Source organism: Equus przewalskii, chromosome 14 (genome assembly GCF_037783145.1).
Source record: "Equus przewalskii isolate Varuska chromosome 14, EquPr2, whole genome shotgun sequence".
Taxonomy (NCBI): Eukaryota; Metazoa; Chordata; class Mammalia; order Perissodactyla; family Equidae; genus Equus; species Equus przewalskii.
In genome coordinates, this window is record NC_091844.1 from 12,424,359 (window position 1) to 12,451,671 (window position 27,313).

The following is a 27,313-nucleotide window of genomic DNA, read 5'->3' on the forward strand; positions in this document are numbered from 1 at the left end:
TTTATTTTTTCTTGTTAATTTGCACGAGTTCCTAGTTTATGGAGGCGCCAGTGATCTTGTAAATTTTAGACTTTGCACATATCTTCTCTCATTTTGTCATGTGTTATTTGGAACAGATATCTTTAAATTTTGACATAATAAAGTTCCCCCTCCCCTTTTTTGGTTTATGGATTGTGTTTTGAAATTTTGTCTAAGGAATCTTTTCCTCCTTCTGGGTCTCAGAGATGTTGAGACCTTCCATGGTCCCTTCCATGTTGTTTTCTATCAATGTTATAATTTGGCCTCTCACATTGCCTCTTTAATCCACCATCTGAGCATCCACCTTGTATGGGATAACATCGTTTTTCGCTATAAAGCAAGTCAGAGTTTTCCCAATAAGAACAACTCTTTTTCCACTGGCTTGTGATGCACCTTTTAACACATATCAAGTTCCCCTGTAACCAAGGAACCACCTCTGAACTCTCCATGCCATCCCAATAGGTCATCTATTCTTTCACAAATATCATATTGGTTTTTTGTTTGTTCGTTTTCTTAGAACAATGTCACTGTAGTGTGTCTGAGTATCTGGGAGAGCGAGTTTCCTTCCCACCCTCCTTTTACTTAGGCATCTACAGACCTTTATTCTTCCTCGCACATTTCAGAGTAAGTTTACATAGCTGGAAGTTTCACTGGCACCACAGTGAAGTTATAGATTAGTTTAGGGAGAACTGACAGAGTCATATATCAGGCCACCCCTCCCCAGGGCACGAGATGACTCTAGTTGGGGAGTGTCTACACCCCCACTTTGCTCCCTCCCAGCAATTAGCGGGCAATGGATGGAGTTTGCTAAATTAATGCTACGGAGGAAATCTCCAAGGAGGAAGGAAGAGTGGGCCTGGAATGTTCCTCAGCACCATTCCCTCTATTCCCAGCCAAGTTGGGCAATAGAGAGGAAATACCCTGTTATAGAACCTATGTTTTCTGGGTAGGCAAAACCCAAGTACAATGGAGGAAACACATAAGGTGAGAAGTTGGGCACCTCTAGGTGGGGGCAAAGGGCAAGGGGATCACAGAGCAACAGAATAACTCCTAGCTTTCCCCAGGGTGGCCCAACCCTCCTGGTCAGCATCACATGGTGGCACTGGCTGGTTTACCATCATCCCTGATGTTTGGAGGATCAATCATGCTTTTCCAAGTGCGTCTGCCCCACAATCTTACTGAGCCACACCCCAAGCATTCGAAGTAAGTAGACAGATTATTACCCCTATTCACCAGCAGAGAACTAAGGTCCACAGAGAGGGAAGTTCACTCATCATTCAATAAACGTTTATCAAGAATCCATAGTGCTGGGCCCTTTGGCAAAGCAGAGACCAGACAAATGGCCCCAGCCTGGTGTTGGTAAGTTAGCAGTAGACACCATGGTTGACACGTTGTTTTTGTCAGTCAGCATCCCTTTCCTGAGGAAACCAACCCCTCCACACCCCACTCCTGCTGAGGTGGTTAATCATGGTGTCCCACTCACTGCACACAGTTAGGGAAAGGGGGCAGGGGTCTGGGTGGAGCCCACATGTCACCTTACCCCTTGGACACAATGATTGGCCCAGACGGTAGGCAGATGATCCTAGCAGAACCAATCAGAGTCTTCTCTGGGGTTTTCATACGGATGTTGGGGGACAGACATTTCTTTCTACTAAGGTTGCTAGGGTGGACAGATATAAGTCTTGGGCTGCTGGCAGTCATCCTGGTATAGGATAGAGCCTTCAGGAAGAACAAAACCAAGCTGAGACAAGTAGTGCAGACACATGAGAGAGAATCAGAGACCTGAAAATGTTGTTTGAGCACTGGATCAAGCCATGCCTGAAGCTAACATGCCTATACTTTCCAGTTATGTGAGCCAACCCATTATCTTTTGACTTAAGTTTGTTTAAGTTGGAATCAGTGGAAAGGAAAAGAACCCCACTGGACAGAGAACCCAACAACAAGCCCAGCTTTCTGCCCATTCTACTGTGCTGCCATCCCTCAGGTATCACCAGACACTTTTAGGTTGGGGCTCATTTTGGTCCTAATTCCTCTTTTCTCAAAATCTCTTTGAATCCTAATTCTGTCAGCAAAAGTCCTTTATTCCTTATTGTTTCATGCCACCCGCTAGAAGGCTAAACCTGCCTTATGGATCAACATCCAAGTTATTGATAAAAATGTCAGGGTGAAGGACAGAGCCCTGTAGCAGGAAAAACCCTCCTCCCACAGGCCATCAACCTATTAATTTTTCACACCATTTCTGGTCTTCATAGAACCAAAGATTCTCATTATTATAAAATTACTTCACATTCCCCACATCCCATACCCCCTGCCCCTGCAGCTTCTTGGCTCAAGTTTTCAACCTTAAAGCTGCCAATCTTGGCCAGGAAGAAAGTGGCCTGTGTGGTGAGCATCTGTTGGCGTCTTCCCGGCATCCATCTTCCCATTCTGCCACTAGCAGCACCCAGATTTCACTTCTCCATTCTCAGCAGTGTGGTTTGCTGCACTATTTAATACGACTTTATGGAAGGTTCTAGGATAGTGGAAGGAGCTACAACACAGAGCACAACCAATGGTTACCTCTAAAGGTGACTGTGCTGACTTCTTGGACATGAAGGGTATCCCAGAAAGAGGCCCTTTCCCCAGCCCCCCTGGTGAGCCCCAGAGAGAGGGGCCAGAGCCCCCCTGTCCAGATAATGCCAGCCTCCGTCCTCTTCCAGATGCCCTACAGCAGGAAGACCCATCACATTCAGGGAACACCGAGCCCCAACCACAGGGAGGGCCTTTGTCCCTCTAGACCCAGGGAGTCAGTTACTTGCGTCAAGGCATTCTGGGTGATGCAGTCTGGCCTGAATTCAGGGTGGGGCTCTGGAAGTTCAGTCCAGGTTGGGTGGGGCCAAGCCCAGATGAGTTTCTCTGTTTCTCCCAATGTCTGATCAGCCAGAGTCAGTCTGCATGGCAGCCAGCCTGCAGGTCTTGCTGCGTGGCAGCTCCATGTTTTCTGCACACTGTTTGATGAAGGGCACACTGAATCCTCTGTACCCCAACTAAGATCCAGGTCTGAGAGGTGATGCTTCTTTTTAAATGTTCAAATTGCAGCAAACAGCAAAAACAAAACACATTTCTTACAAAGTAGCCACATGACTGAGGACAGAACTCTGCTACCTGACAGACCTGGTTTCTGCCGTCACAATATGCAACTTTCAAGTCGGAAGCATCTGTTTTGGGTCACTTCTCAGCATTAAATCTCCCTGAGAAGGAGAAGTGGGGTCCTACGGGAAACTGCGAAACTCGAATGCCCATACGGATGCTGTTCCCAGGAAAAAGGGACATCAGGTAAATTCAAGTCTATATCCTTAGGAGGCAACTTACAACTTCCAAATAAAGGTGGTTTTGTTTTTGTTTTTTTCAGCTTTAGAATCTCAGGATTTAGTTGTGGCTAGTGCACCTTGATACAGAAGAAAGGTAAGATGGGGGACAAAATGGATTCTGCAAATACTGAAAGGACATTGCAAACCTGGGTGAGGATGAGTGGACACAAACATACGGCCTAGGTAGATAGACACCAAGTAGCATAAAGAAGGTAGAGAGATGGCTACACCCTGGAGAGAAGGGTAGGGGCAGTCACATCAGGGGTAGTGAGTCAGAGAGAGGGAAGAGATGTGAACCAGCCTTCTGCTCTCCCACCCAGCCAGGCTCTGATGTGGCTTTGCTCACGCAGTGTCACAATGTTCTGAAACCGTGGAATTCTCTGGCATGTTGAGTGGGCTCATTACACGTGGAGCTGTGCAGGTCATTCCATCCTTCATTTATTCTATATGGGCTGCCTACTACTTGTTGGTCCCCTGCTGGATGCCAGGATCAGTCAAAAGATGAATGAACCAATAAGATCTTCGTTCACCTGGAGCTTAGGGCCGAGACAAGAGTTGTGTATTAATCAAATAAGCACACGAATAAACAAACACACGGGTCATAGGGCCAGCTGAAACCCAGGCACCTTGTGACTCTGGCACGTCCCTGACTATGGAATTCTTATCAACAAAGGAAATGACACTGGGGAGACCTGACTTGTTTTTCATGACCTCAAACTGGCTTCCGGTGATTCTCTTTTCTAAGTGTCCCCAACTCAGAATTTTGCTGGAGCCTAAACTCCAGCGTGGCAGCGTGTGTACCCGGGGAACCTCTTTCATCAGAACCTGGCTGCCCACAAGTCCTCGTCCAACCTTCCGGGAGCCCTGAGTCTCACGAACACCTCCAAAGACCCCACGCACCGGCGGGCTGCGGCTTGAAGGAGAAGCAAGGCGCAGCACACACCCAGGGCCTCAGGGACTCACCACACCCCACACGCGGCGTCCGCATCGCCCCGCCCACACGCCTTGAGCGCGTGTCACGTGTTCACGCAGCGCGCACCGCGGCGTGGGCGGGGCGCCACGGAGGCGGGGCTTCAGGCCCAGCGTGCGTCCCAATTGGCTATCAGGGCTGCCTTCCAGACCGGCGCGTATAAGCGGCGGGTCGACGCCATCCGACCTCCTGACTGGGCTGCGGCTTTGGCGCGAGTTGGCGGCAGGTGTGAGGTGAGACCTGCGCGGGGCGTTTCGTGCTGGGCCGGGTCGGACCGAGCCCAGGGTCGTCGAGAGGCTTTCTGGCTCCCGGAGCTGCCCGCAGGGCCTTGGTGACAGCTGGCGGGGACTGGACAGAGCCCCGGCCCTGTCGCCTGCCGCGCCAGTGACGCCCTCTGAGGGGCCGTGGTCTGAGGGGCAGCTTTGCTTGGTCCTTGGCCTCGGGCGCCCTAACCCGGGGCACGTGCCCAGGATGCTGTTGGACCCCCTCTGGGTCTGGGGGCGGCTCGTGGAGCGTCTGCCGTGGGCTGCGGAGGGACCAGTGCTGAGGGCCCCGGCTCGGGCTGGGGGCGAAGAGGTCATGCTCGAGTCTGGTTCTTTGTAGGGTGCAGACAGTGCAGACAGGAACGGGTTTGGACCTGATCCTTGGGTCAAAGGCTCTAAACGCTGACATGCAGTGCGCAGGGGCCCACATCATGTGCCATGGATGGTGGCAGATGGTAAGGCACATGGTGCCTGGCTAAAGGGACAGTGGCCCCGGGCTCCAGCCAGCTGAGGCCCTGTGGGGTGTCTGCCACAGATGCCAGGTCTCAGGGGTTTATTAAACAGCAGCCGCTGGAAACCTTGTTTTTTGTGGGGGTTTTTTGCTGAGGAAGATTGCCCTGAGCTAACATCTGTGCCAGTCTTCCTCTGTTTTGTGTGTGGCTCACCACCACAGCATGGCCACCAATGAGTGGTGTACGTCTGTGCCTGGGAGCTGAACCTGGGCCACCGAGCATGCTGAACTTAACCACTGGCCATGGGCCGGCACGTAACTCTGTTTTTTTATGTAAGAAGCTCTCTAGTTTTAAATGTTAATGTTAACTTGACAGGTTCTGGAATATCGTGTGGCCAAAGGAAGTACAGATGTGACTGCATTTGGCCTTGGGGCTGCCCGTTTGTCACCTCTGCTGTAGGTGCTTTAGGTCCTGAGGGAGGGACATCCAGGCAGGGGCTACAGACTTTCAGAGATCCCCATTTTGGGGCCTGGGTGCTCGAAAGGTATGTCCCGGAACCCACCTCTGGGTTGTGTGAACTGAGTGGTTGAGGTAATGGGCCAGTGGGAGCCACCCCTCCCCCTGTCTTTCCTTCCACCCCTTTGGGGTTAGCACAGATCTGCTTGGGGTTCGAGCTTGAGAATGGGGCGGTCTGAGGCAGGACTCCCCAGCTGCAGCCCTGGTCTGGGAGGCCCCTGTGCCAAGTGTCTGAGTGGGGCTGTGAGGACGCTGTCACAGTGGAAGTGCTTTGGGAGAAGTCTGCCAGAGCTTGTGCGCTGAGGGGTGGTGATCCTGTGCCACCTGGCTTCGTGGTTCTGGACTGTGCAGCTGGGGAGGGGGTGAGACCTGAGGAGTTCTGGGAGGGGGAGTCACCGTGTATCCTCTAGCGCGTCCCGGCTCCCTCCCCTGGGTGGGCTGCTGGGCATGCGGAGGTGAGTCAGTTGTAGCCCTTGCCCTCTGGACGCTTTCAGAAGATGTGGGGAAGTGAAACCTCAGTTCTGGAGGAGAGGAAAAACCTAGAGGGTGATTCAGAGGTGCTGTGGACACAATTTGGAAGGGAGAAGGCACTCCAGAGGGGCACGTGGATCGTGTGGTGGGGGCAGGATAACGTAAACAACTGGTCCAGCCAACTTATCAGGACACGGTGAGGGATCAGGGTGGAGGGGTTTTAGCACCCCATTTCTGGGCCAGGAGGGCCTCACTGCTGTTTTCTGAAGATGAACGTTTGTTCAGGGGAATATTGTGGTGGGAAGGAGGGGGCTGGGGAGGTACCAAGTGGGATCTTCTGTGGAGAGCGCTGCGTAAGAGGAAATCGATGTGGAATAGTCTCTCTTGTCCCCAGCAGATGAACATTCCTCGGGAACAGCTCTGTGTGGCATTTCCCTGTGTTCTGACCCCCCATCTAGTACCGGGCCCACATTCCTGTGACAATTGAGTGGGTAAAGGGCCATCTTCTGGTGCAAGGAGAAGAGCAGCTGAGCAGGAACTGGCTTTGTGGCGATGGTCCTGTTTGTCTTTGACAGTCTCATGCCTCCTTCCTGCCAGCCCAGCCTCGTTCTTTCCCTCTGCACAGGAGGGTCTGAGTCTCCAGTACAGCCCCTGTCTGTGCTAGGAGATGATGGGGTGGGTATTGATGATAAGAAAATTGATCTTCTTGTTAGCCTCAGGGAGCCCCTCTCTGGATGCTGGAGACATTTTGAAGACAGCGGGCTCCTTGGTGGGACCGGTCAGGTATGGGGTGGGGCTTTGATCTGAGCCAGCCCCCAGCTTCCAGCCTAATTTCTCACCACTGCTGGCCTGGGTGTTGTTTTGGGGGTGGGAATTTGGCGGTTACCACAGTAAACCCTAGTTGTGGCCCAGACTCCAGTACCCCCTCCATCCTTCTACCTCTCCCCAGGTCAAGTTCCTTTGGAGAGAGGGTGTGAGGGAGAGGTGGCTGGTTCCCAGATGTTATAGGCCCCCATGGACACCATTTTGGAAGCCAGACTCCATACTCAGCAGAAGAGCAGCCAGAATGGCCGGGAGGTAGTGCGGCCCCTCCCATTCCCAGAACACCCTCTGCCCTCCCACCTCCCCTCATGTGCCCCTCTCTCCTGGAGCCTCCCTCCCTCCGCCAAGGACTTTGAGTCCTCTCATCTCTCCCTGTGGCCCTTTTCCAGACCAGCCTGTGGTCCTCAGGCTTTGGGATGAAGCTGGAAGCTGTCACCCCATTCCTGGGGAAATATCGCCCCTTTGTGGGTCGTTGCTGCCAGACCTGCACCCCTAAGAGCTGGGTGAGTGATGCAGGGCTGGGGCCCACCCTGGGAAGCTTGGGGTAGCTTGGTTGTGGGAGCCACACTCTTGGAAGCAGCTTCCTTTATGTCTTTCCAAGCTTGGCCCTCCCTTGCCCATGTGCCTGCTCTTGTCTTTCAAGGGAATGGATGCACTGGTATGGGTTGTGTTGTTGGCCTCGGCCTGGCTCACAGGCCTGGGAGGGTTGGGTGGGGAAGTGCAGAGAGGCCTGAGGGGAGTTAGGGCATAGCCAGAGGGCTGGGGTAGTGCCTCAATGAGTCCTCTTGTTCAGTTTGGGGGACTCCGCCCACTCAGAGTCACTCAGCACATGCTTGAAGACCTCTTGTGCATCCCTGCCATGTGCTAGTGCTGATGGGACCCAGGGTTCTGGTGGAGATCCAGGCTACATGTTCTCTGTTGTTGATGGGAGAACTTCTCAGAGACTTTAACATATGCTGCTTTCCAAGAGGCGATTCTGTTCAGAATGCAGCCCTTTCATTTTGGAACCGTTTTTCCTGAGTGAGCTTTAGGATCAGGGTTGAATATCTTTTGGGAAACACTGAGCTATAATCCTGTCTCCTGGTAGACTCAATAGTCCATCAGGCAAAGACCACAGAAGACAGAACGGGGGCTTTCCTTTGCCACTTTGCGAAGGCCCCCAAGAACGTGCTGTCTCTGCCCCCTCTTGGGCAGGAGTCCCTCTTCCACAGAAGCATAATGGATTTGGGCTTCTGCAATGCGATCCTGGTGAAGGAGGAGAACACCAGGTAGTCAGAGCTGGGGGGTGGGCAGGGTCCTTGGGGGAAGGGCTGCTGGGGCCCTGCTTTGTGGTGGCATTTTCTTCCTGTGATGGAAAAAGAAGGGCTCCTACCTGCTGCTCCATAGCCACAGGCAGGGAGAGGTAGGCTTGGAGCTCTCTTGATGCACCCTCTGTGAGCATTTATGGATTGCCCACTGTGTGTCAGGCCCTGAACCTGTACCACTCAGTGGGGAGAGGGGTGGAAATGAGGCACAGATGGTCAGGTTCTTCCTTTTCCCGCTCTGTGATAAGCCAAGCTCAGGTGTTCCTGGGCCTTGGGACTGGGGTGTGATCCCTTCCTGATGGAGTAGCCCTCTGTGGGCCCTAGTAGGGGATGGGCCCTCTGAAAGATATTCCCCCTGCTCTCGGGGCTGTGTCCAGGTTTCGGGGCTGGCTGGTTCGGAGGCTCTGCTATTTCTTGTGGTCACTGGAGCAGCACATACCCCCCTGCCAGGATGCTCCACAGAAGATCATGGAAAGCACTGGGTGAGAAGGCAGGGTCTGGGGTCTGGCTGGCACTTCTGGGATCCTTGAAGAGATGACAAAGGCAGGGATGGTTTAGAGGGCTGGGTTCTGGAATGTTAGCTTTGCCTGGGACCCTTCCTTAAAGATGGAGTGTGAAGACTGGGAGCTGTGCCCTGGGGAGACCATGGGGCTGAAGGAAGTGACCTGAAAGACGTTAGGCATGCCCCAGCCTGACACCACTCTTCTCACACCACAGGGTGCAAAATGTCATCTCAGGGAGGGCCCCAGGAGGGGCTGGGGAGGGCCAGGTGCCCAACCTTGTGAAGAAAGAGGTACAGCGCATCCTGGGACACATCCAGGCCCCGCCCTGCCCCTTCCTGCTCAGGTAACTCCGTGCTGAGGGTCACTCGTCCCTAGGCTGGGGTCTCTGCCCTTCTAGAGAGTGAGTGTTGACTGAGCTTGGGGAAGGACTGGACTCCCCTCCTGGGGAGCCATGCGGTGTGTTTACCAGAGGGGCTCAGGGAGCCCCTGATCCGGATACTGTGGGACCTTTTAAGGACAGCTGGTTCCTTGGTGGGACCAGTTGGGTATGGGTGGGGCTTTGATCTGAGCCAGCTCCCAGTTTTCAGACCAGTTTCTCACCACTGCTGGCCTGGGTATTGTCTCTCTGTCCTGGGGGTGGGAATATGGGGGTCACCTCAGTAACCCCTGGTTGTGGCTGACTTAAGTACCTCCTCCGTCCTTCTACCTCTCCCCAGGTCAAATTCCTGTGGAGAGAGGGAAAGAGGCAGAGGTGGTTGGTTCCCTGATCTTATAGGCCCCCATGCTCCCACTTGCATTCATGCTTTTGTCACCTGTTCCCTCCCTTATTCATCTAGCACAGGGCTGAGCTCCTCTTAGATGCAGGACACTAACATAAAGGGGTGAACAGAGATACACTTGGCTGCAAGAAGGACAAAACAGGGCTAGGACTAAGAATACCTGGAGGGGAGGAAGAGACTTGTAAGCCCGGGACAAAAGCGGGGAAAGGAGCCAGCCTTGGCGAGGCGTCGATGGGAGGAACAGTCCTGCTGGAGGGAAGAGCAAGTGCTATGGCTGCAGGAAAGGGCCAGATTTCCTTATGAAGTTGATGGAGTTGGAAGCTGGGAAGTAAGGGAGAGAGTTGTTGGAGGTGAAATTGAGAGGTAGAATGGACCAGATATGCAGGGCCATACAAGAAGTTTGGATTTGATTTCTAAGTGCAGTAAAAACCAATGGAAAGGTTTTAAGCAGGGAATGATAAGATTAATTGGGATCAAGAGCAGAAAGCAGAAGACCATTTGGGACGCTATTTTGTTAGTCCAGGTGAGATGTGATGATGGCTTGGATGGGGAGGTGACAGTGGAGGTTGGAAAAATGGATTGAGACACCAATGTGAAATTAACGGGACTCACTGATGGATTGGAGGGTAGGGGTAGGGGCAGTGAGGGCAAAAGGGAGATCTCACAGGAGAGCCGGCTTTCTGACTGAGCACCTGGTGGTGTGGACAGAGGGGTCAGGCTTGGGAGGAGTGAGTTTGGTCCACAAAGGATGTTTTGGATATAAAGAGTTTCAGACACCTGATGTGCTGGTGGAGACACTGAGGAGGCAGCTGCTTATATGAGTCTGGAGCTCAGAAGAGAGGTTGGGGCCAGGGATGTACATTTGCAAAAGTTTTAGCATGTAGATGATGTTTAAAGCCAGGGGAGGAATGAGTCACTGAGGGAAAGAGGGTGCAGGGCTGTGTGTGTCTGGCTCAGCTGTCTTCAAAGTGCTGAGAAGTCAACTGAGCAAGGAGAAGAAGTAGAGGTTGTTGGTGACCTTGACCAGCCCTCCATGTGACAATTCTTTGACTTTGTTGAGACTTCCAGTCCTTTAGACCTGACCACCTTTATATCAGCCATCAGCCCCTTCTGTCTTTCCTTCCTCCTGGTCTATCTTTGATTCCAGGGCCCATCTTAATAATAATGTCCTTATGAAGCAGTCACTTGGGCACAACTGATTCCGTTTGAACCCAGCTGCTACCTGCCTTCTCTGTACCTAAGCAGCCAAATGTTGCTAGGGGAAAACACACTTGGTGGTCCTGTTTTCCTTGATGAGTGCAGTTCTCAAAGGGGCACAAGGCTGTGATCCAGACTGCTCCCATCTCATCTTTACGCACCGTCACCTGATACCCGTGTCTCATGCTTCATGGAGACATAGGAGCCATCAATGGGGACATGCTGCTTGTCCACCACATCTCCATACTACCTGCATCTCCACTTCCATCCTCATTTAAAGCCAGTCCCCCTATCGGGCCTCTGGACAACCCCTCCAGACTTTGCCCCTTTAGTTATTCCCTTTCCTGCTTGTATCACTAACTCCTCCCTTTTTATTTCACCCTTCCCAGCAGTTTGCAAAAACCAGGCCAGGTTATGCCTGAAGAGAGTCTTTAATCTCTAATCTGCTTTGGGGTAAATGGAGGCAAGGAGATGCTTTGAAGCTGATGCGAGGCAGCTGCACCATGAGGTCTTCTTGAGAGAGTATCAGCACCTCACAGGCATAGGCTCTGGCGTCAGGCCGGCCCTCCAGTCCCAGCACCACTGCTTCTTAGCTCTCTCTACTGCTCAGCAGTTTCTGTAACCTCTCTGAGCCTCACTTTCCTCTTCTGTAAAGTCGGGACAATAATAGTGCCCACCATAGAGGAGTGCCAGGAAGCCCTCTGAGATGCTGTGGGACCCTGCCTCGTGGGTGGTGCCCTGCCACACCTGACTGGGCATTGCTCTCTAGGCTGTTCAGCTGGGCTCTGCTGCGGTTCCTGAACTGCCTCTTCCTGAACGTGCAGCTCCACAAGGGCCAGATGAAGATGGTCCACAAGGCCGCCCAGGCGGTAAGGCCCGCCCTCTGCTGGGATGGGGATGGCGGGAGCAGAGCGGTAGAGCTAGGCCAAGCCAAGCCCGAAGTCAGGACCAGCCCCTTCAGCTGCTGGGAAAAATCCACTGCTCTTTGACGACCTTCTCTTTGTGTCTCACGGTCCTGCTCCCACGGGGCTTCCTCTAACGTCTTTTCATCATGGTCTTAACAGCCATTACATCAACGCATTACCTTAAAAGTTGTCGACAGAGCTCCTCTACTTTTGGGAAATGTGCTCAGGAAGAACTGCTCAGCTGAACCCTCCCTCCCACTGGGGCTGCCCTGGGTCTGGAGGAGCAGGGTTTCAGCTCCCTGCGTCTTCAGGGTTGGGGGCAGGTAGGCACTTCCCTCTGCTCTCTCCGGAGCAGGGCTCGCCGCTTGTCTTCCTCTCTACCCACAAGTCACTCCTGGACGGGATTCTGCTGCCCTTCGTGCTGCTCTCCCAGGGCCTGGGCGTGCTCCGTGTGGCTTGGGACCCCCGTGCCTGCTCCCCAATCCTCAGGTAAAAGCCTTGTGTCCCTAGACATACATGGGAGGAGTCCCCAGGCTGGGGCAGGGGTGTGTGGGGATGTGCTGGCAGCAGCTCCCAGAGGCCCTCTTCCTGGCCTCTCTGCTCCCAGCCCTCCCTGTGGGCTCAGATGGAGGGTGAGCTATGGGCCCTAGGGCCATGCCTGGCCTCACGGTGTTCAGACAGGACCCAGGCTGGCCCTGGGTGGGCCGAGGCTCTCACTAGCCTCCTGCTTGGTCCTGTCTCCTGAACCCCTTCCCTCATTGTGCCGTTTGCCCCACAGAGCTCTGCTAAGGAAGCTTGGGGGGCTTTTCCTACCCCCAGAGGCCAACCTCCCCCTGGACAGTTCTGAGGGGGTCCTTGCAAGGGCTGTGATCCATGCGGTGAGTGCCCCCAGTGGTTGTGTATGGGGCCAGACCAGGGTACAGGGGCCTGTTGCTGCTCTGGCCTTGACACCTGTCTCCTCTACCCCCCTTTCAGGCTATGGAGCAGCTGCTGGTCAGCAGGCAACCCCTGCTCATCTTTCTGGAGGAGCTCCCTGGGGCCCAGGGGCCTCGGCTGTCAGCCTTGGGCCAGGCCTGGCTGGGACTGGTGGTGGAGGCGGTCAAGGTGGGCATCGTCCCAGATGCTCTCCTGGTGCCAGTGGCCATCACCTATGACCTGGTTCCAGATGCACCACGTTATGCACACCATGTGAGGCCCTCCTGCTCCTTGGGACCCCATCTCCATCTTTTAGACATTCTCCAGAGAGGAGGCACAATATGGTGTCCTGTGGCTGAGTCCCCTTTAGGGCTGGGGTCAAGGAGGGGCTGCAAAGGAATTCTATCCCCTATAATTATCATCTTGTGGCACCTGACAAGGCTGTTACAGTCATCCTTTCATTTCACTCTCAAAAGACCCAGCTAGAGAGGGATTTTTCCTGTTTCATGGGTGAGAAAATGAGCCTGGAGAGGTCATGGTCATGTACCAGTTTGGGCCTGAGACATAGTTGAGCAGAGAGTGGTGCCCCTGGTGAGCTGGCTCACTCAGCCCCTCCTTCCCTGCAGGCCTCAGCCCCACTGGGGCTGTGGACGGGAGCTCTGGCTGTCCTGCGAAGCCTGCGAGGCTGGGGCTGTAGCCACCGGGTCTGTGTCCGTGTGCAGCTGGCCCAGCCCTTCTCCCTGCAGGTACGAAGCCTGTTGGGTAAAGCTGGAGTACCTCAGGTCTGTCCTGGGGCTTCTGGCAGCCTGGCCCTCAAAGCCACTACAGGAATAGCCTTGCCTACCTGAGGTGGGCTGTGTGCAGGTTTCCTGGTGGGCCAGAGCAGGCCACCTAAGAGCCTTGTCCTGGGCAGGAATACACCATCAATGCCAGAAGCTGTTGGGGAAGCAGGCAGACCCTGGAGCAGCTGCTGCAGCCCATCGTGCTGGGCCAGTGGTAGGAGCAGGGGAGTGTGTGGGTCTCGGGGGCAAAGCATGCAGTCTTTTGGCCCCAGCTGGTGAACTGGCAACCCTTACCCCCACATACCCACATCACCAGCTCCAGCCTTGCCTCACCAAATATGCTTGGGTCATCCAGAACAGTGCCAGGCACCCCTCCTTGCCTGTAATCTGAGTGTGGGAAATGGCAGCCCTGGAAGGGGCTGGTGTTACATGAGCCATCCCCTGCCCTTGGGCTGGGATAGGGAAGCACCCTCACTTTTGAGAAAGCTGTGGGTTTCCCCATGACTATCTTTAGATTTGGTCCCTTCATCCTGTGATCTCTGTCTCTATCCCAGTACTGCTGTTCCAGACACTGAGAAGGAACAGGAGTGGACCCCAGTAACTCAGCCTCTTCTGGCCCTCAAGGAAGAGGACCAGTGCCTGATCAGGAGGCTGAGCTGTCACGTCCTGAATGGTGAGGGGGAACTAGGTCTGAGCCTTTTGGGGGAGGGTCCTGAGCAGTCCCTTCTCTCTGGGTTGGCGAGTCATCAGGGCCGTCCATTCCAAGTGGGTTTCTGCACCTGACTCTCCCTCCTGTGTGGCCCCTGGGATATGTGAATAGGAGTGGAACCCTCTTCTGCCCCTGTGGAGTGGGTCAGCCAGGGAGAACATGAGGGAGCCACTAAGTGAGTGCACACTGATGGCCTCCTGAACCACAGTGGGTGAGCCTGGTTCCAAGCCACCTACTTGAGGTCACACTGGCCCTGTTTCGGGCTCATCACTTCACCTCTCTGAGCCTGGTCTCCTTAGCTGTAAATGGGGGTGATGTTAACTGAGCGGAATAACGCATGTAAGAGACTTCAACACAGTGTCTGGCACAGAGGCGGCTCTAACAGAATTGTCATTACTACTGTCTTCTCAAGTGCTCCTCTGTGGCAGACTGTTGGTGGGTGCGACTACTAAGACCCTGCTTCTCAGCATAGATTTGATAAATGGCAACCTCCACTGAGAAGGGTGGCATCCAAGGCTCAGGCCTGCTCTGCCCTTCCCTGGGGTGGAGTGTGTGTGGGGTATGTGTGGCTGCTGCCAGGGAGCCAGGGGAGGAGTGTTCTTGGCCCACAATACCTGCAGAGTGATGGAGGAACTAGGCTGCTGGGCCTGGGCCTGGGCCTGGGCCCCTGACCAGCATCTCCCCACTCCCGGCCCCAGCCAGCGTGGCCAGCTCGGCGGTGATGAGCACGGCCATCATGGCAACGCTGCTGCTGTTTAAGCACCCAAAGGTAGGGCACAGTGTGGTAGGGGGCTGGGGAACAGGGTGTGGCCCTCTTGCTCAGTCCCTGCACTGCCCATCCAGGGGGTGTTCCTGTCACAGCTCCTGGGGGAGTTCTCCTGGCTGACAGAGGAGACATTGCTGCGTGGCTTTGATGTGGGCTTCTCAGGGCAGCTGCGGTGCCTGTTGCAGCACACGCTGAGCCTGCTGCGGGCACACGTGGCTCTGCTGCGTGTCCGCCAGGGGGATTTGCTGGTGGTTCCACGGCCTGGGCCAGGCCTCATGGACCTTGCACGCTTGAGCACAGAGCTGCTGCCGGCCTTCCTGAGCGAGGCCGTGGGTGGTGAGTCCCAAGTACTCAGGGTGGGTGGGATGTGTATAAGAAGTGAGGGGAACGGCTCCCTTCCTCATGCCTGTCCCCCTCCTCCCCCAGCCTGTGCTGTGCGGGGGCTGCTGGCAGGCAGAGTGCCACCTGAGGGGCCCTGGGAGCTGCAAGGCATCGAGCTGCTGAGCCAGAATGAGCTATACCGCCAGATCCTGCTGCTGCTGCACTTGCTGCCACAAGACCTGCTGCTGCTGCCGGTCAGGCCTCTCCTGCCAGCCCAGCTCGGTCCCAGGGCCTCCCGGGAGCCTCCTGGTTGTAGGAGGGGGCCCATACCTGCCCAAGCCCTTACTCCTCAGACCTTGGGTCTGCCTTGGGCCAGGCCCCTGCCCATCACCTGTCTCTCCTGAGGCCACACGAATGCCTCTTTCTCCCCAGCCTTGCCAGTCTTCCTACTGCTACTGTCAGGAGGTGCTGGACCGTCTCATCCAGTGTGGGCTCCTGGTTGCTGAGGAGGTAGGTGGGGCAGCTGGAAACAAAGCCCCTGCCTGAGGCCTGACCTCCTTTAGCCTTCCACCCTGAGTGACAGCTGCCCTGGGCTCTTTGTCTGCCTTGTGTGTGCTGTGGGGGTGGGCAGCCCCCTGACCTAGCAGACAGAGAAGCTTGGGTCCTGCTTCTGCCAGTATCCACCTTGGAATTTGGCAGACCACATCTGCCCTGGGCCCATGTGTATCCATCATGACAGGACCAGACAAGTATACCTCTGAGGGTCTTTGCACACCTCCTGCCCCTGACATTTCTTGTCCATATGGCTATGGTCCTTGAGGGTGAGTGTCCACTTCCCCTTGCCCTGCAAGTTGGCTCAGCACTGCCACGGTCTGGCATGGCCCTGGTGTCCTCTTGGGCTCCTTAGGTCTGCTTTTACTGGTTTCACCTCCATGTGCCTGGTCTGGGGGACTCGGAGCTGAACCTTGGCCAGCCTGACAGGGACCAATGGCTCCCATGGCCCCCAGACCCCAGGCTCCCAGCTGGCCTGCGACACAGGGCGACAGCGTTTGAGTGCAAAGCTGCTGTGGAAACCGAGTGGGGACTTTACTGATAGTGACAGTGATGACTTCGAGGAGGCGGAGGGCCGGTACTTTAGGGTGCGTTGGGAAAAGCCACTTGGTGGGGGAGGGAGGCAGTAGGGTGGCAGTGGGAGCTGCCCTCACCCTGGCCTGTCCTCCTGCAGCTCAGTCAGCAGTCGCGCTGCCCCGACTTCTTCCTCTTTCTCTGCCGCCTGCTCAGCCCACTGCTCAAGGCCTTCGCCCAGGCTGCCGCCTTCCTCCACCAGGGACAGCTGCCTGATAGCGGTGAGGCCTGCACTTCTCTGGTGTCCTCAGGGAGAGGCTGAGAGCTCAGGCAGGGGCTTTGCCTATGTGGGGCCCCAGGCCTAGGTCTCCTCTCTGCCACAGAGTCGGGCTACGTGGAGCAGCTGTTCCAGTTCCTGCAGGACACTGCCCAGGAGGAAGGGTTCTTTGGTGAGTCCCAAAGCAGCTGCCCAGGCTTTCAGGAGGCAGGGGAGGGTTTGCTGGTTGCTGCTGCCCCCTGCTGGGCAGTGGCAGCCCAACTCCAGGAAGGAGGGTTGCAGAGTACAGAGAGGGCCTTCAGGTCCCGTCTGAGCCCTAACCTTGGGTGGTTACTTCCTTCAACAAGGAGAGAAGCCTGTACCCAGTGGCTCTCTGCCCTCCCTACAGCCTTCACTTCTTTCTTCCCTCCAGAGTGTGCAGACCCAAATCTTGCCATCAGTGCTATCTGGACCTTCAGAGACCTGGGGGTGAGAGGAGCCGGTCTCACCATCCTCCTGTCTCCCACCCCCAGTCCCACCCCTTGATAGAGCTGCTCAGGGAAGCCCAGCTGTGTCCACTCTGGGATTTACCCAGTGTCTCCCAAGAATAGGTGTGACAGTAGTTGGAGAAGGTAGGATGGCTTTCCTGCCCCTCTTGGTCTCCCAAACCACTGCCTCATCCTTCTCCCAGGTGGGGTACTGGGAATAGTCTGAAAGGCAGCATTTGCACTCAAACGCTGAGGCCTGAGGGGCCAAAGGTCTCTGCAGTTTTCTGGGGCAGCCTCCATGGAGTGCTCACAGCCTTTCTCCATGGCCCAGGTGTTACAGCAGACACAAAGCCCTGCAGGCCCCATGCTCCACCTGTCTCCCACATTTGCCAGCCGGGACAATCAGGAAAAGCTGGAACAGTTCATTCGGCAGTTCATTTGTGGCTAGAACTGTGAGGTGGAGCCCGTCCTGAGACTTCTCAGCCCCAGAACACAGCCGTGCCCTGGAGCCAGAAGACAGAGGAGGTTGCAGACCCTTAGCTGGACTATAAAATCTTTGAGGTTTGATTGTCCCTTGCTGTCTTTTGCTTTCTCCATCCCTTGATGTGATAAAGCCCAGCAGTGTCTTTTTGGTGTGTGTGTGTCTATCTGTTCTCCTTCCCCACGCCATGAGAACGCTCTATCTTGCTCCTTGAAACACACCCTAAAAGAAGACAAACAGCAGAAGCCAAGCTGCTGCTTTGGCCTGAGTTTATTCAGGAGGAGAGCTCCATCTCCTCTCCCTCTACCTGGAAGAAGAGGCTTGAGGGGCCATGGCTGGCAGTGGGCCTCTTCCCGTGCTGGGCTGAGTGGGAATGGATGCACCCATCTCCAGTCTTAAGTCTAGGGCCTGTGGCAGGAGCCATCACACCACCTTGTTGATGATGACGCCTAGTTCTTCAATCTCACACTGGACTTCATCGCCTTTCTGCAACAGAGCAGGCCACGAGGATGTCAGTCCTTTAGTCTGACACACATCTACACATACACAGGCCTGGATTTCTGAAGTCTAAGCCAAGCCTGCCAGGCCTTCTGGGTCCTCCCTTTCCTCCTTTTAGCCAACCTACCTTGAGAAAGACAGGAGGTTTCCTAAATACACCAACACCTGGGGGAGTCCCCGTCAGGATGACGTCCCCTGGGTAGAGAGTGACGAACCTGGGGCAAAAGGGCCAGGTGAGACCTGGGGCTGAGGTGGCCACAGCCAGGGATGGAGGGCTCAGCTCAGCCTCAGATAGGTGTGTGGGGCAGGGCTGCATTCCACTTACTGGGAGACCCAGGCTATCAGCTCTTCTGTCTTAAACACCATCTGGTTGGTGTTGCTGCTCTGGACCACCTCCCCGTTCACTCGGCAGCAGATCTTTAAGTTGTGTGGATCTGAAATGCAAAAACAACACCTTGGGGTTCTCCCTGTTTTTCCTCAAACCTCCCCCTGTACTCAGAAAATGAAAGCACAGGGAGGCCCATGACTTGCTAGGTGAAAGGGCTGTCTGCTGGTCTCCCTGCATATGCTCTTGGCACTCTGCTTGCTCAGACTCAGCATTCCCTACTCCGGAACTTTCTGTATGGACACTGGCAGGCCTGTGTGCATCCACACCTATCAGAGCACCTGCCAGTGGTCAGTTGGGTGATTTAAGGAGGGAATGTGTCCCAGATCCTCCAGAGGGAGAGAAAAGTGGCAGTTTTTTGCCTTAAAAAATGGACATCTAAAAATGACTTGGCATCTATAAAACAACAGAGTAACTGCACAAGCGGGGGCAATGAAGCCTCCAGCACCTGATGCGGGCAGGGAACAGCTTACCCACGATAGTGTCCTGGGTAAGCAGCTCTTTGAACTTTTTTTGTTTTACACACTCACAAATATACCCCTTTGAGCAGGTGGAACACAATTTAACTTCACCAACTACTGCATGAGGTGGTGTGAGGCTTAACCGCCTGGACAGGCCCCCACCTGAATGGCAGCGCTCTGCCCTCTGACCTGCCATCTTTCCTCCTGGCTCACTGTGCTCTTGCTGCAGGTAGCTGGTGCTGCCCTGGTAACACTGGCTGGGCAAGGTCCTGTTGGTGCTCTCCAGCTCCCTTAGTGTGGAAAATGAATGGGCTTTCTAACAGCCATTCTGTGTGATGCGCAAGGGCCAGCTTTGCTTCCTTCCAACTTAAAGACTCTTCCAGATGGTGGTGGCTAGACGGAGCTAGACCTACCCATCAGGGGAGCACCATTCTTTGTAATGCACTTCACAATTGCAGGTTTACCACCTCTGGGGCTGTGGTCCTTTAGGAGGTGAGGGGACATGGAAGAAGGCCTGCTGAGGACTTGTGGCCCAGCTTTAGAGACTTGCTCTCTAAGGAATCAGCAGAAGGCAGCTGGTGGAGGGGGAATCCGCATCAGGCTGCACCCTACACTCCCACTTCCTGAGCACTGCTTTTTCTGTACTTTCACGTAGCCGTGCAAGAGCAGGGAGAGTCGTCCATGGGCTCTCAGAGACCTACCTGCTACACCGTCCTTGGTCACCAAGGCAGGGCCCAGGGGACAGAAGGTGTCAAAGGTTTTTCCTAGGAGCCACTGCTTTCCATTGCGTTTCATTTGCCAGTCACGAGCACTCACGTCATGTGCCACAGTGAAGCCGGCCACATGAGCCATGGCATCTGTGGCCTATAGGGGGTATGGGATTTGGCCAGATTGGAGGTTAGATCACAGTGACTCCAAAACCTGTAACAAAGCCTTTATCCCATGTTAGTAGCCAGAGCTAGCCAAAGGTGGTAGGGGAGGGGCAAGGCAGGTGTCAAAGCAGGTAGTGCCAACTACTTCCCAATGCCAGGGAATGTGCCAGTACTGGCACTGCCCCTTCCACCTCACCTTGATGTGCTTGCCTTTCTTTCCAATGACCACGGCCAGCTCCACCTCCCAGTCCACCTCCTGTAGAGTGGGAAAGGGGCAGTGAATTGCCTGGCTCTGGGGCCCTTTCCTGTGCTGAGGGGCTGCATGTTGTGCATCAGGGCCTGGGCCTCTAACATGGGGGTTGCCGCTGGCCCGCATTTATAATCAACACAAACCAGAGTGGAGTGAACAACGGGGGCTGCGTGACTTGCAGAGCCATAGACTTTGGGCAGTGGCAAGCAGCACCACTGCATACAGGCACAGCTGCCCATTGTGAGTATAAAGCAGCACCACCAGTCTGGGGGACTGAGTTTAGAAGTGACCCTTGATACTTCCAAAAAAGGATAAATAGCAAGTAATAATAGCTAACCCTACCATGTGCCAGGCACCTGCTTTAATGAGTTAACTCACTTAAATGATAAGAAAAGGATCAACATACCAAAATAAATGTGGGCAAAAGTCTTGAACAAACAATTCACAAAAAGAAAAGAAACAGCCACAAAAAATGAAAATATGCTCAGCATTTCCCATAATCAGCAAAGCACAACTACAAAATAGATCCAATTTAGCCTTTCAAATTGGCTGCTCTTTCTAATGGTGACAACCAGAGTTGCTATGAGCACACCTGATACCTGATCTCGGTCTCTTGGTCTCTAATATGGCTCCCCACTAGAAAGAACTGGGTACCTCGGGAGAAATGGCTAATTCCAGGTCCAAAATACAGTACAAGATGAGCCTGAAGTATCTTTGCCAGAAAGCAAGGAAGTGCTCAAAAAGTGAAGAGGATGGGAGCCAACTTGAAGCCCCTCACCGGCCAAAGTGAGACTTTGAATATCAAAAAGAATGTAAATGATAGATTACAACATATTAGATAAAAATCAGGAATTCACAGTGATACTAAAGGGACAGGGATAAAAAAAAGGAGGGAGGCAGCTTTTCTTCACAGAATGCTAGATAATAAGAGAAGTTATGATAAAAAATCACCTTTTCTAACCCCCAACGCAATAATGGATTCTGGTAAGGATGACCAGAGGATCCCTGGATGAAAAACTGCAGCAATAAGACAGTCATGTGGTCTCAAACTAATCCCTTATAGATTGATTATTAATTACCACAGTGAAATGCACCTTTACATTGGAGAGATCTTATGAACGTAAGTAAACTGAGTGATCAAGGACCACCTGACATGAGCCTCCCAATGGGAGGCAATGTGGGTACACAACATCTATTGCTCTAAGACTGAATGTTTGTGTCCCCCCAAAATTCCTATGTTGACACCTAACCCCCAATGTTATGCTATTAGGAGGTGGGGCCTTTGGGAGGTGATTAGGTCAGGAGGGCAGAGCCTCCATGAATAGGATTAGTGCCATATGAAAGAGACCCAAAGAGCTCTTGCCCTTTTAGCCATGTGAAGAAACAGTGAAATGACAGCAGTCTGTGAACAAGGAAGTGGCCCCTCACCAGGCACCAAATCTGTTGGTGCCTTGATCTTGGAATTCTCAGCCTCCAGAACTGTGAGAAGTAAATTTCTGTTGTTTATAAGCCACTCAGTCAGTGGTATTTTCTTACAGCAGCCCAAATGAACTAAGACACCTGTACAGACAAAAATGTTTAACCTGAATCTAATCACGAGGACACAACTAGAAAAATCCAGAGTGTAGGATATGCTATGAGACAACTTGCCTGGATTCTTCAATAAGTCAGTGTCATGAAAGACTGAAAAGGGCAGGGGGATTGTTTGAGATCAGAGATCAGCAAACTATGGCCCGCCTATGGGTTGAATCGAGCTCTCTGCCTGTTTTTGAAAATAAAATCAAGTTTCCCTGGAACACAGCCATGTTCATTCATTTATGTATCAGCCATGGCTGCTTTCAGACTGCAGTGGCAAAGTTGAGTTGTTGCAACAGACACTATATGGCATTCAAAGCCGAATATTTACTAACTGGCCCTTTGAGAAGAAGTCTGTAGGTCCCTGTCTCAGATTAAAGCCACTAAAGAGACATAACCAAATATAATGTGCAGCCTTGATTGATCCTGGGTCAACAAACAAAAAAACAAACAAAACAGTACCCAAATTAAAAGTCATCTTTGAGTGTGGTATATATATACAATAGAATACTACTCAGCCATAAAAAAAGACAAATTGGAGGCTGGCAGGGTGGCATAGCAGTTAAGTTCGCGCACTTCGCTTTGGCGGCCCAGGGTTCACCACTTGGAATCCTGGGTGCAGACCTATGCACTGCTTATCAAGCCACGCTGTGGCAGGCATCCCACACATAAAATAGAGGAAGATGGGCACGGATGTTAGCTCAGGGCCAATCTTCCTCAGCAAAAAGAGGAGGATTGGCGGTGGATGTCAGCTCAGGGCTAATCTTCCTCAAAAATTAAGACAAAATCTTCCCATTTGCAACAGCATGGATAGACCTTGAGGGTATGATGTTAAGCAAAATAAGCCTGACAGAGAAGGACAAACACCACATGATTTCACTCATATGGAGAAGATAAACAAACACATGGCCAAAGAGAATAGATTACTGGTTACCAGAGGGGAAGGGGCTGGGGGTGGGCATAAGGGGTAAAGGGGCACGTATATATGGTGGCTGACAAATAATAACGTACAACTGAAATTTGACAATGTTATAAACTATTGTGACCTCAAAAAAATTTTTTAAAAAAGGTCATCTTTGGGGACAACTGGGAATATTCCCATTTGGACTACATATTAGATACTATTCATGTTAATTTTCTTAGTTGTGATAATGATATTAGGGTCACATGGGACATTATCCTTATTCTTAGAAGATGCATGCTGAATTTTATTAATTTTCTACAATGAAGGTACAGCACTTTTGCAATTCAAATGGGAATAGTGGAAAGGTCTCTCTTCTCATTAATTTCTTTTTTCCTGAAGCCAGTCTTATTACTGTACAATCCCCTGTAGTTTCTATTTAATACACTACTGAGCAACAGGTGGCTCCTTTTGGCTGGATGCTGACCACTGAGTGCCCTGTAATGGGCCCCAGTGACCAGGGAGGGCAGTGGGGAGGCACCGACCTGGCTCTCGGGTGGGAGGACGACCTCATCGTAGGGCCCCACAATGGAGCTGGCAAACTTGCTGAAGATGATGGGCTCCTTGGGCACGGGCACGTTCTGTTCTTTGCAGTGGTCCACATAATTCATGCCAACACACACCACCTTGTCTGGCCGCGTGACTGGGGCCAGGAAAGTCACCTCTGACCGTGGTAGGACTGGTAATTGGGCAGCCAGGGCTCTACAGAGACCAGAGCAGGAAAGAGGGGCTGTGTGGGAGCAGGCCAGCAATCCTGGGGCATGCTGGGGAGATCCTGCAGCGGCTACAAGTTTTGCTATTTAAAATATATTTTCTAGATCTATCAACGAAAAGGGTCAGTGTGAAAATCAAGCCCAGCTCTTGCCCTCTGATATCAGAGCACTGTTTATTTATCCAGTGCTCATTTCCTTTCCCCCATTAGGTGACACACATCCATGTAAGTGAATTCAAAAGGTGCAAATGGGAATAACGGAGGCCCTTCTTCTTACCCCCTCTCCTAGTCACCCCGCTCCAGCCTTGGAGAAACCACTGTGTCCTGTGCAGCTCTTCCCATCCCTTTTTATGCAAATGACAGCACACCATATACAGCTTTTAAAAATACATATCTATTTTGAAGACGTCTCCATAATAGTATATAGCTTCCTCTTTTTTCTTATAGCTGCGTATTACCGTAGTGTAGAGACACCCAATTCCCTAATGAGAGATGGGGAAGTAGTTTCCTATCTTGAGAGAACATGACAGTAGGGGAAACATGCTCCTACCAACACTGTGTGCTGTCAAAGATTTCTATTTTTGCCAGTTTAACAGGTGAAAATGATCTCAGAGTGGTTTTTAATTCACTGTTCATCGACATCTTTAGACCAGATTCCATAGGGCTTCTGGATTAAGGGAAGTCCCTATCTAATCTAGCCCAAACCCAAGAACCATCTTTAAGAAAATCTCTTTGCAGTCATCTCTCCTCTAAGGAGCCAAGAGTCCAATCACTCCCCCAGCTTCCCAAGATGCCTCTTAGGACCCCAGGTAGCAGCCTCCTCAGGGAGGCAGCAACTTAATCCTCTGCGGAAGGCAGTGTGATGAAGTAGTTCTAGCTCCACCACTAAATGGGTGGCCTTGGGATAATCACCCTCCCTGGACCTCAGTTTTCCACCCTGTAAACTGAGGATGTTGTCATAAGATTTCTAAGGCTCTTCACTAAGAGAAGAGGTGACAAAGAAACGGTGGGGTTACTCTGCTCCCTTGCAAAAGAGCTCCCTGCCCATTCTGTTTCCCAGGGCAGGGATGGGGCGGGAGGAGGGAGAGGGGGAACAGGGTAGTCGCTGCAGGACAATGCTGCCTGCTGATTTACCTTCTCGCCACTGAGAGCGTGGCCTCTCCCTGCTCCAGGAACTCTATCATCGTCTTGGGCAGTGTGGGGTCAAAGGCATTGAGGTTGATGACCCCGCCACCAGCCTGTGACTCCAGTCCCAGGTGAGGTCCCATCAGGTGGGGTGCCTGGAACTGCACCAGTCTCATGTCTCTGGACTGTTGAAAGGGCCACCTCTGAGCCTGCAGAACGGTGAGCAATCTCCTTCCACCAGAGACCAGCATCAGAGTCTGTGGAGAAAAAAGCAGGTCCTAGGGGCAGGGAGCTGGGAACCATAATCAGGATCCCCAGAGTTCCTTGAGCTGTGCCCAAGGCCCTTCACCCCATCAGCCATTCCTGGCACACCACATGGGAAGTGCTTCAGATTTATGTTATTTCACTCTGTTACACTTTATGAGGTGACTTTTTGCTCAATTCAACGCATGTACTGAAACGTTTCTAGAGGAGTGACTATCTCATGCCAGGCACTAAGCTGGGTGCCAGGATTCCAGCGTTCTTTCAACCAGCGCTTTCTGAAAGCTTACACTGTACCTGGGCAAATCAGACCTACTCAGCTCTGCCAACCTGCTTGCGGGAGAGGCCGAAGTCAACAACTGATGCCATAAGTAAGATTCAGCAATTGGGACTACTGCTGCGACATCAAGGGTCCTGTCTTTGTCTAGTTTCTTGTTTTTTTTTTAAGATTTTATTTTTTTCCTTTTTCTCCCCAAAGCCCCCCTGTACATAGTTGTATATTCTTCGTTGTGGGTTCTTCTAGTTGTGGCATGTGGGACGCTGCCTCAGCGTGGTTTGATGAGCAGTGCCATGTCCGTGCCCAGGATTCGAACCAACGAAACACTGGGCCGCCTGCAGCGGAGCACGCAAACTTAACCACTCGGCCACGGGGCCAGCCCCCTTTGTCTAGTTTCTTGAGGAAGGAATGCTAAGCTGAGCTGGGCTGGGCTAAAACGAGCAGGACTAGGAATTAGACAAGAGTAGGGCCCAGCATGGGCAAGTGACACTGGAGAAACTGGATTCACAGTTGCCACAAGCAATTTTTTAAATGCCAGTTTGATCCTGTTACCCTCCTACTTAAAATGCTTTTCACTGCTGACATTACCAAGCCAGAACCCCTAGCTGTCCCAGCATTCTAAGAGCAGCCCCCACCTGCGTCTCCAGACAGAAATTACTTAGTTTCTCCTGCTGGAGCACAGGCTGCCTGAGAGAAGAGGCTGCAGACAAAGGGCAGGGCCTAGGCCTGACAAGCATCCCTGGGCTGTCTCTTCTCTGGGTTCTGGGGCCATGTCTGTCTCTTTCACTGCTGAGGCCACAGTGCCCAGCACTGTGCCTGGCACACAGAAGGCTCTCAGCTACTCTCTACTGAATGAGCAAATGCCAGAAGCAGAGGCTTGACTCTTCACTACTTGGGAAAGCTTGGTGCTTGTCAACCTCAGGAGGTGTGGCTGTGCCTTCCTCAAATCACCTAGAAGGTATCAACAGGGCTCAGGTCCTGTTTTGAGTTCTAGGCTCTACTCAAAGACAAACCCCGTTCTCTTGTTTTGTTTCTAATCTAAGTCTGGCCTCCATTCCAAACAGTCCCTCCCCTGCACGGTTCCTTGCTTTTAAGAATAGCCCTTTTCGCTCAGGCATGTGGAAGTAGTACCAGACGCCTGATCCTCACTCCCACCATTCCATCTGTCTTGTTCAGTTAAAGTTCTCAGTAAACTAGTAAACCATAGTAAACCACTGTGCTGGCAGATGAGTCCGACCAGAAAAACCAGGCTTCAAGCCTCCTGCCCTCCTGTCATAACACAAGCCCAATCATCACACTGTCAAAAGGCTGTTCAAGCCCAAGTGCATGTGCTCAGACACTCCACACGCTAAAATAACAGTAACTGCTCCCAGTGAATGACAGGTCTCATTTTAATCGCCTTATCTACAATGTCTGGTTTAATTATTTTGACAATCGTGGAAAGTAGGTACCATTAGCCTCATTTTACAGATGAAAAAGTTACGGCTTAGAGAGGTTAAGGGATTCGCCCATATTCCCAAGAAGGGGAAAGAGCTGGAAAGACTTCAATCCAAGTCCAGGTGACAATGAAGTTTTTAGTTCAGAAACCAGGTGTTGTGCAAACAAGATAATCCAGCTTCAGCCCACTCCCCCCCCCCCCCCCCCCAGGACACTTTAGCCCAGAAGGCTGTGGTGAGAAGTAGGAGATCCTCTAGAGGCCCTGGACACCCTGTCTGCCCCTAGCCATGCTCAGGGAAGCTTGGTCGCCTGCTAGCTGCTGCCTCAGGGATAAGGCTGGTCATCTGCTCTCCACGATAACCCCAGGCTCCACTAACCGCCCTTTCCACATGACAGGCACCAGCAGGTTCTCATTCTGTCAAACAGGTAGTGCACCCCATTTTACAGAAGGGGACACTGAGGCGTAAGGAAGAGAAGCCACCTGCCAAGGTCAGAAAGCGGCCCCGGTGCTTCTGTAACAGAGCCCGACCTCAATCCACCTCTGAAAAAGGATCCTTAAGCAAAGAGCAGCGACGTGAGGCGAAAACGGCACAAGCATCGCAGCCTGAAAGACCTGAGCTTGTACCTGGGACGGCGTCCCGCCATCCACTCGCCTGGGACCCTGTGCCGGCCCCTCGGGTTTCCTACGAGCCCAGCTTAGTCCCCTGCACTCAGTGGGCGCTCTCCAGGGCCCGCCCTGCCCTGTTTTCGGAGCGGGTGGAAACCTGGGTCCAGTCCTGCCCTCAGCTGGAGGCCTGGAGGGAGCCTGAGGCCCGGCGCCCCGCTGCCTGGCGCGGGGACGCCTCCCGGCCTGGCCTGAACTCAACCTACCTGGCGGCAGCCGGTCCAGGGGTCCAAGGTCAGCGAGAGCCGAAAGGCTGGTATCACGTTGGAGCGGCCGCCGGAGAACTACAGCTACAGGGCACCGCGCCGCGCCTCTCAACGAGACGTCGGCAGAGGCGGGCGCTCCCTGGTGACGTTGCAGAACTACGGCCAATAGTAGGGCGCCTCGTTCTGCCCCGGAAGCCAAGTCCGGAGGGGGCGGGTCCGGCGCTGGAGGTCTGGCGTCTCCCTAGTGCATCTTTGGGCTCTGGGCTGGGTCCACGCGGCGGAGGACGCGGGCGCCC

The 27,313-nt window shown here is 53.1% G+C and overlaps 2 protein-coding genes across 5 annotated transcripts; one reads left to right on the top strand and one right to left on the bottom strand.

Moving 5' to 3' along the window:
• Nucleotides 1-27,283, bottom strand: LOC103563045 (oxaloacetate tautomerase FAHD2A, mitochondrial). Of its 2 annotated transcripts, XM_008538246.2 has the most exons (8): nt 27,018-27,283; nt 24,182-24,429; nt 22,821-23,037; nt 19,746-19,805; nt 19,379-19,541; nt 18,157-18,265; nt 17,959-18,046; nt 17,586-17,819 (listed from the first exon to the last, which is right to left on the bottom strand). In XM_008538246.2, exons 2-8 carry the CDS (start codon nt 24,421-24,423, stop codon nt 17,757-17,759), a joined length of 942 nt encoding a protein of 313 aa, XP_008536468.1. In that variant the 5' UTR covers nt 24,424-24,429; nt 27,018-27,283; the 3' UTR covers nt 17,586-17,756. The 2 variants fall into 2 exon arrangements, with proteins under 2 accessions (XP_070428233.1, XP_008536468.1); XM_070572132.1 differs by lacking the exons at nt 17,586-17,819; nt 17,959-18,046 and adding an exon at nt 1-3,904.
• GPAT2 (glycerol-3-phosphate acyltransferase 2, mitochondrial) lies at nt 3,410-17,424 on the top strand. 3 transcript variants are annotated; one of them, XM_008538245.2, is made up of 23 exons: nt 3,410-3,462; nt 4,114-4,571; nt 6,990-7,117; nt 7,252-7,365; nt 8,057-8,130; nt 8,544-8,648; nt 8,884-9,012; nt 11,415-11,514; nt 11,906-12,039; nt 12,329-12,428; nt 12,526-12,738; nt 13,092-13,211; nt 13,379-13,461; nt 13,802-13,920; nt 14,655-14,725; nt 14,800-15,058; nt 15,149-15,297; nt 15,476-15,553; nt 16,051-16,182; nt 16,269-16,389; nt 16,492-16,557; nt 16,798-16,853; nt 17,184-17,424. In XM_008538245.2, the coding sequence occupies exons 3-23, from the start codon at nt 7,055-7,057 to the stop codon at nt 17,298-17,300; spliced, it is 2,403 nt and encodes an 800-aa protein (XP_008536467.1). In that variant the 5' UTR covers nt 3,410-3,462; nt 4,114-4,571; nt 6,990-7,054; the 3' UTR covers nt 17,301-17,424. The 3 variants fall into 3 exon arrangements, with proteins under 3 accessions (XP_008536467.1, XP_070428231.1, XP_070428232.1); XM_070572130.1 differs by lacking the exon at nt 3,410-3,462 and having other exon boundaries at nt 4,409-4,571; nt 14,800-15,297; XM_070572131.1 differs by lacking the exons at nt 3,410-3,462; nt 4,114-4,571 and having other exon boundaries at nt 6,954-7,117; nt 14,800-15,297.
• Nucleotides 27,284-27,313: the final 30 nt, after the last annotated feature.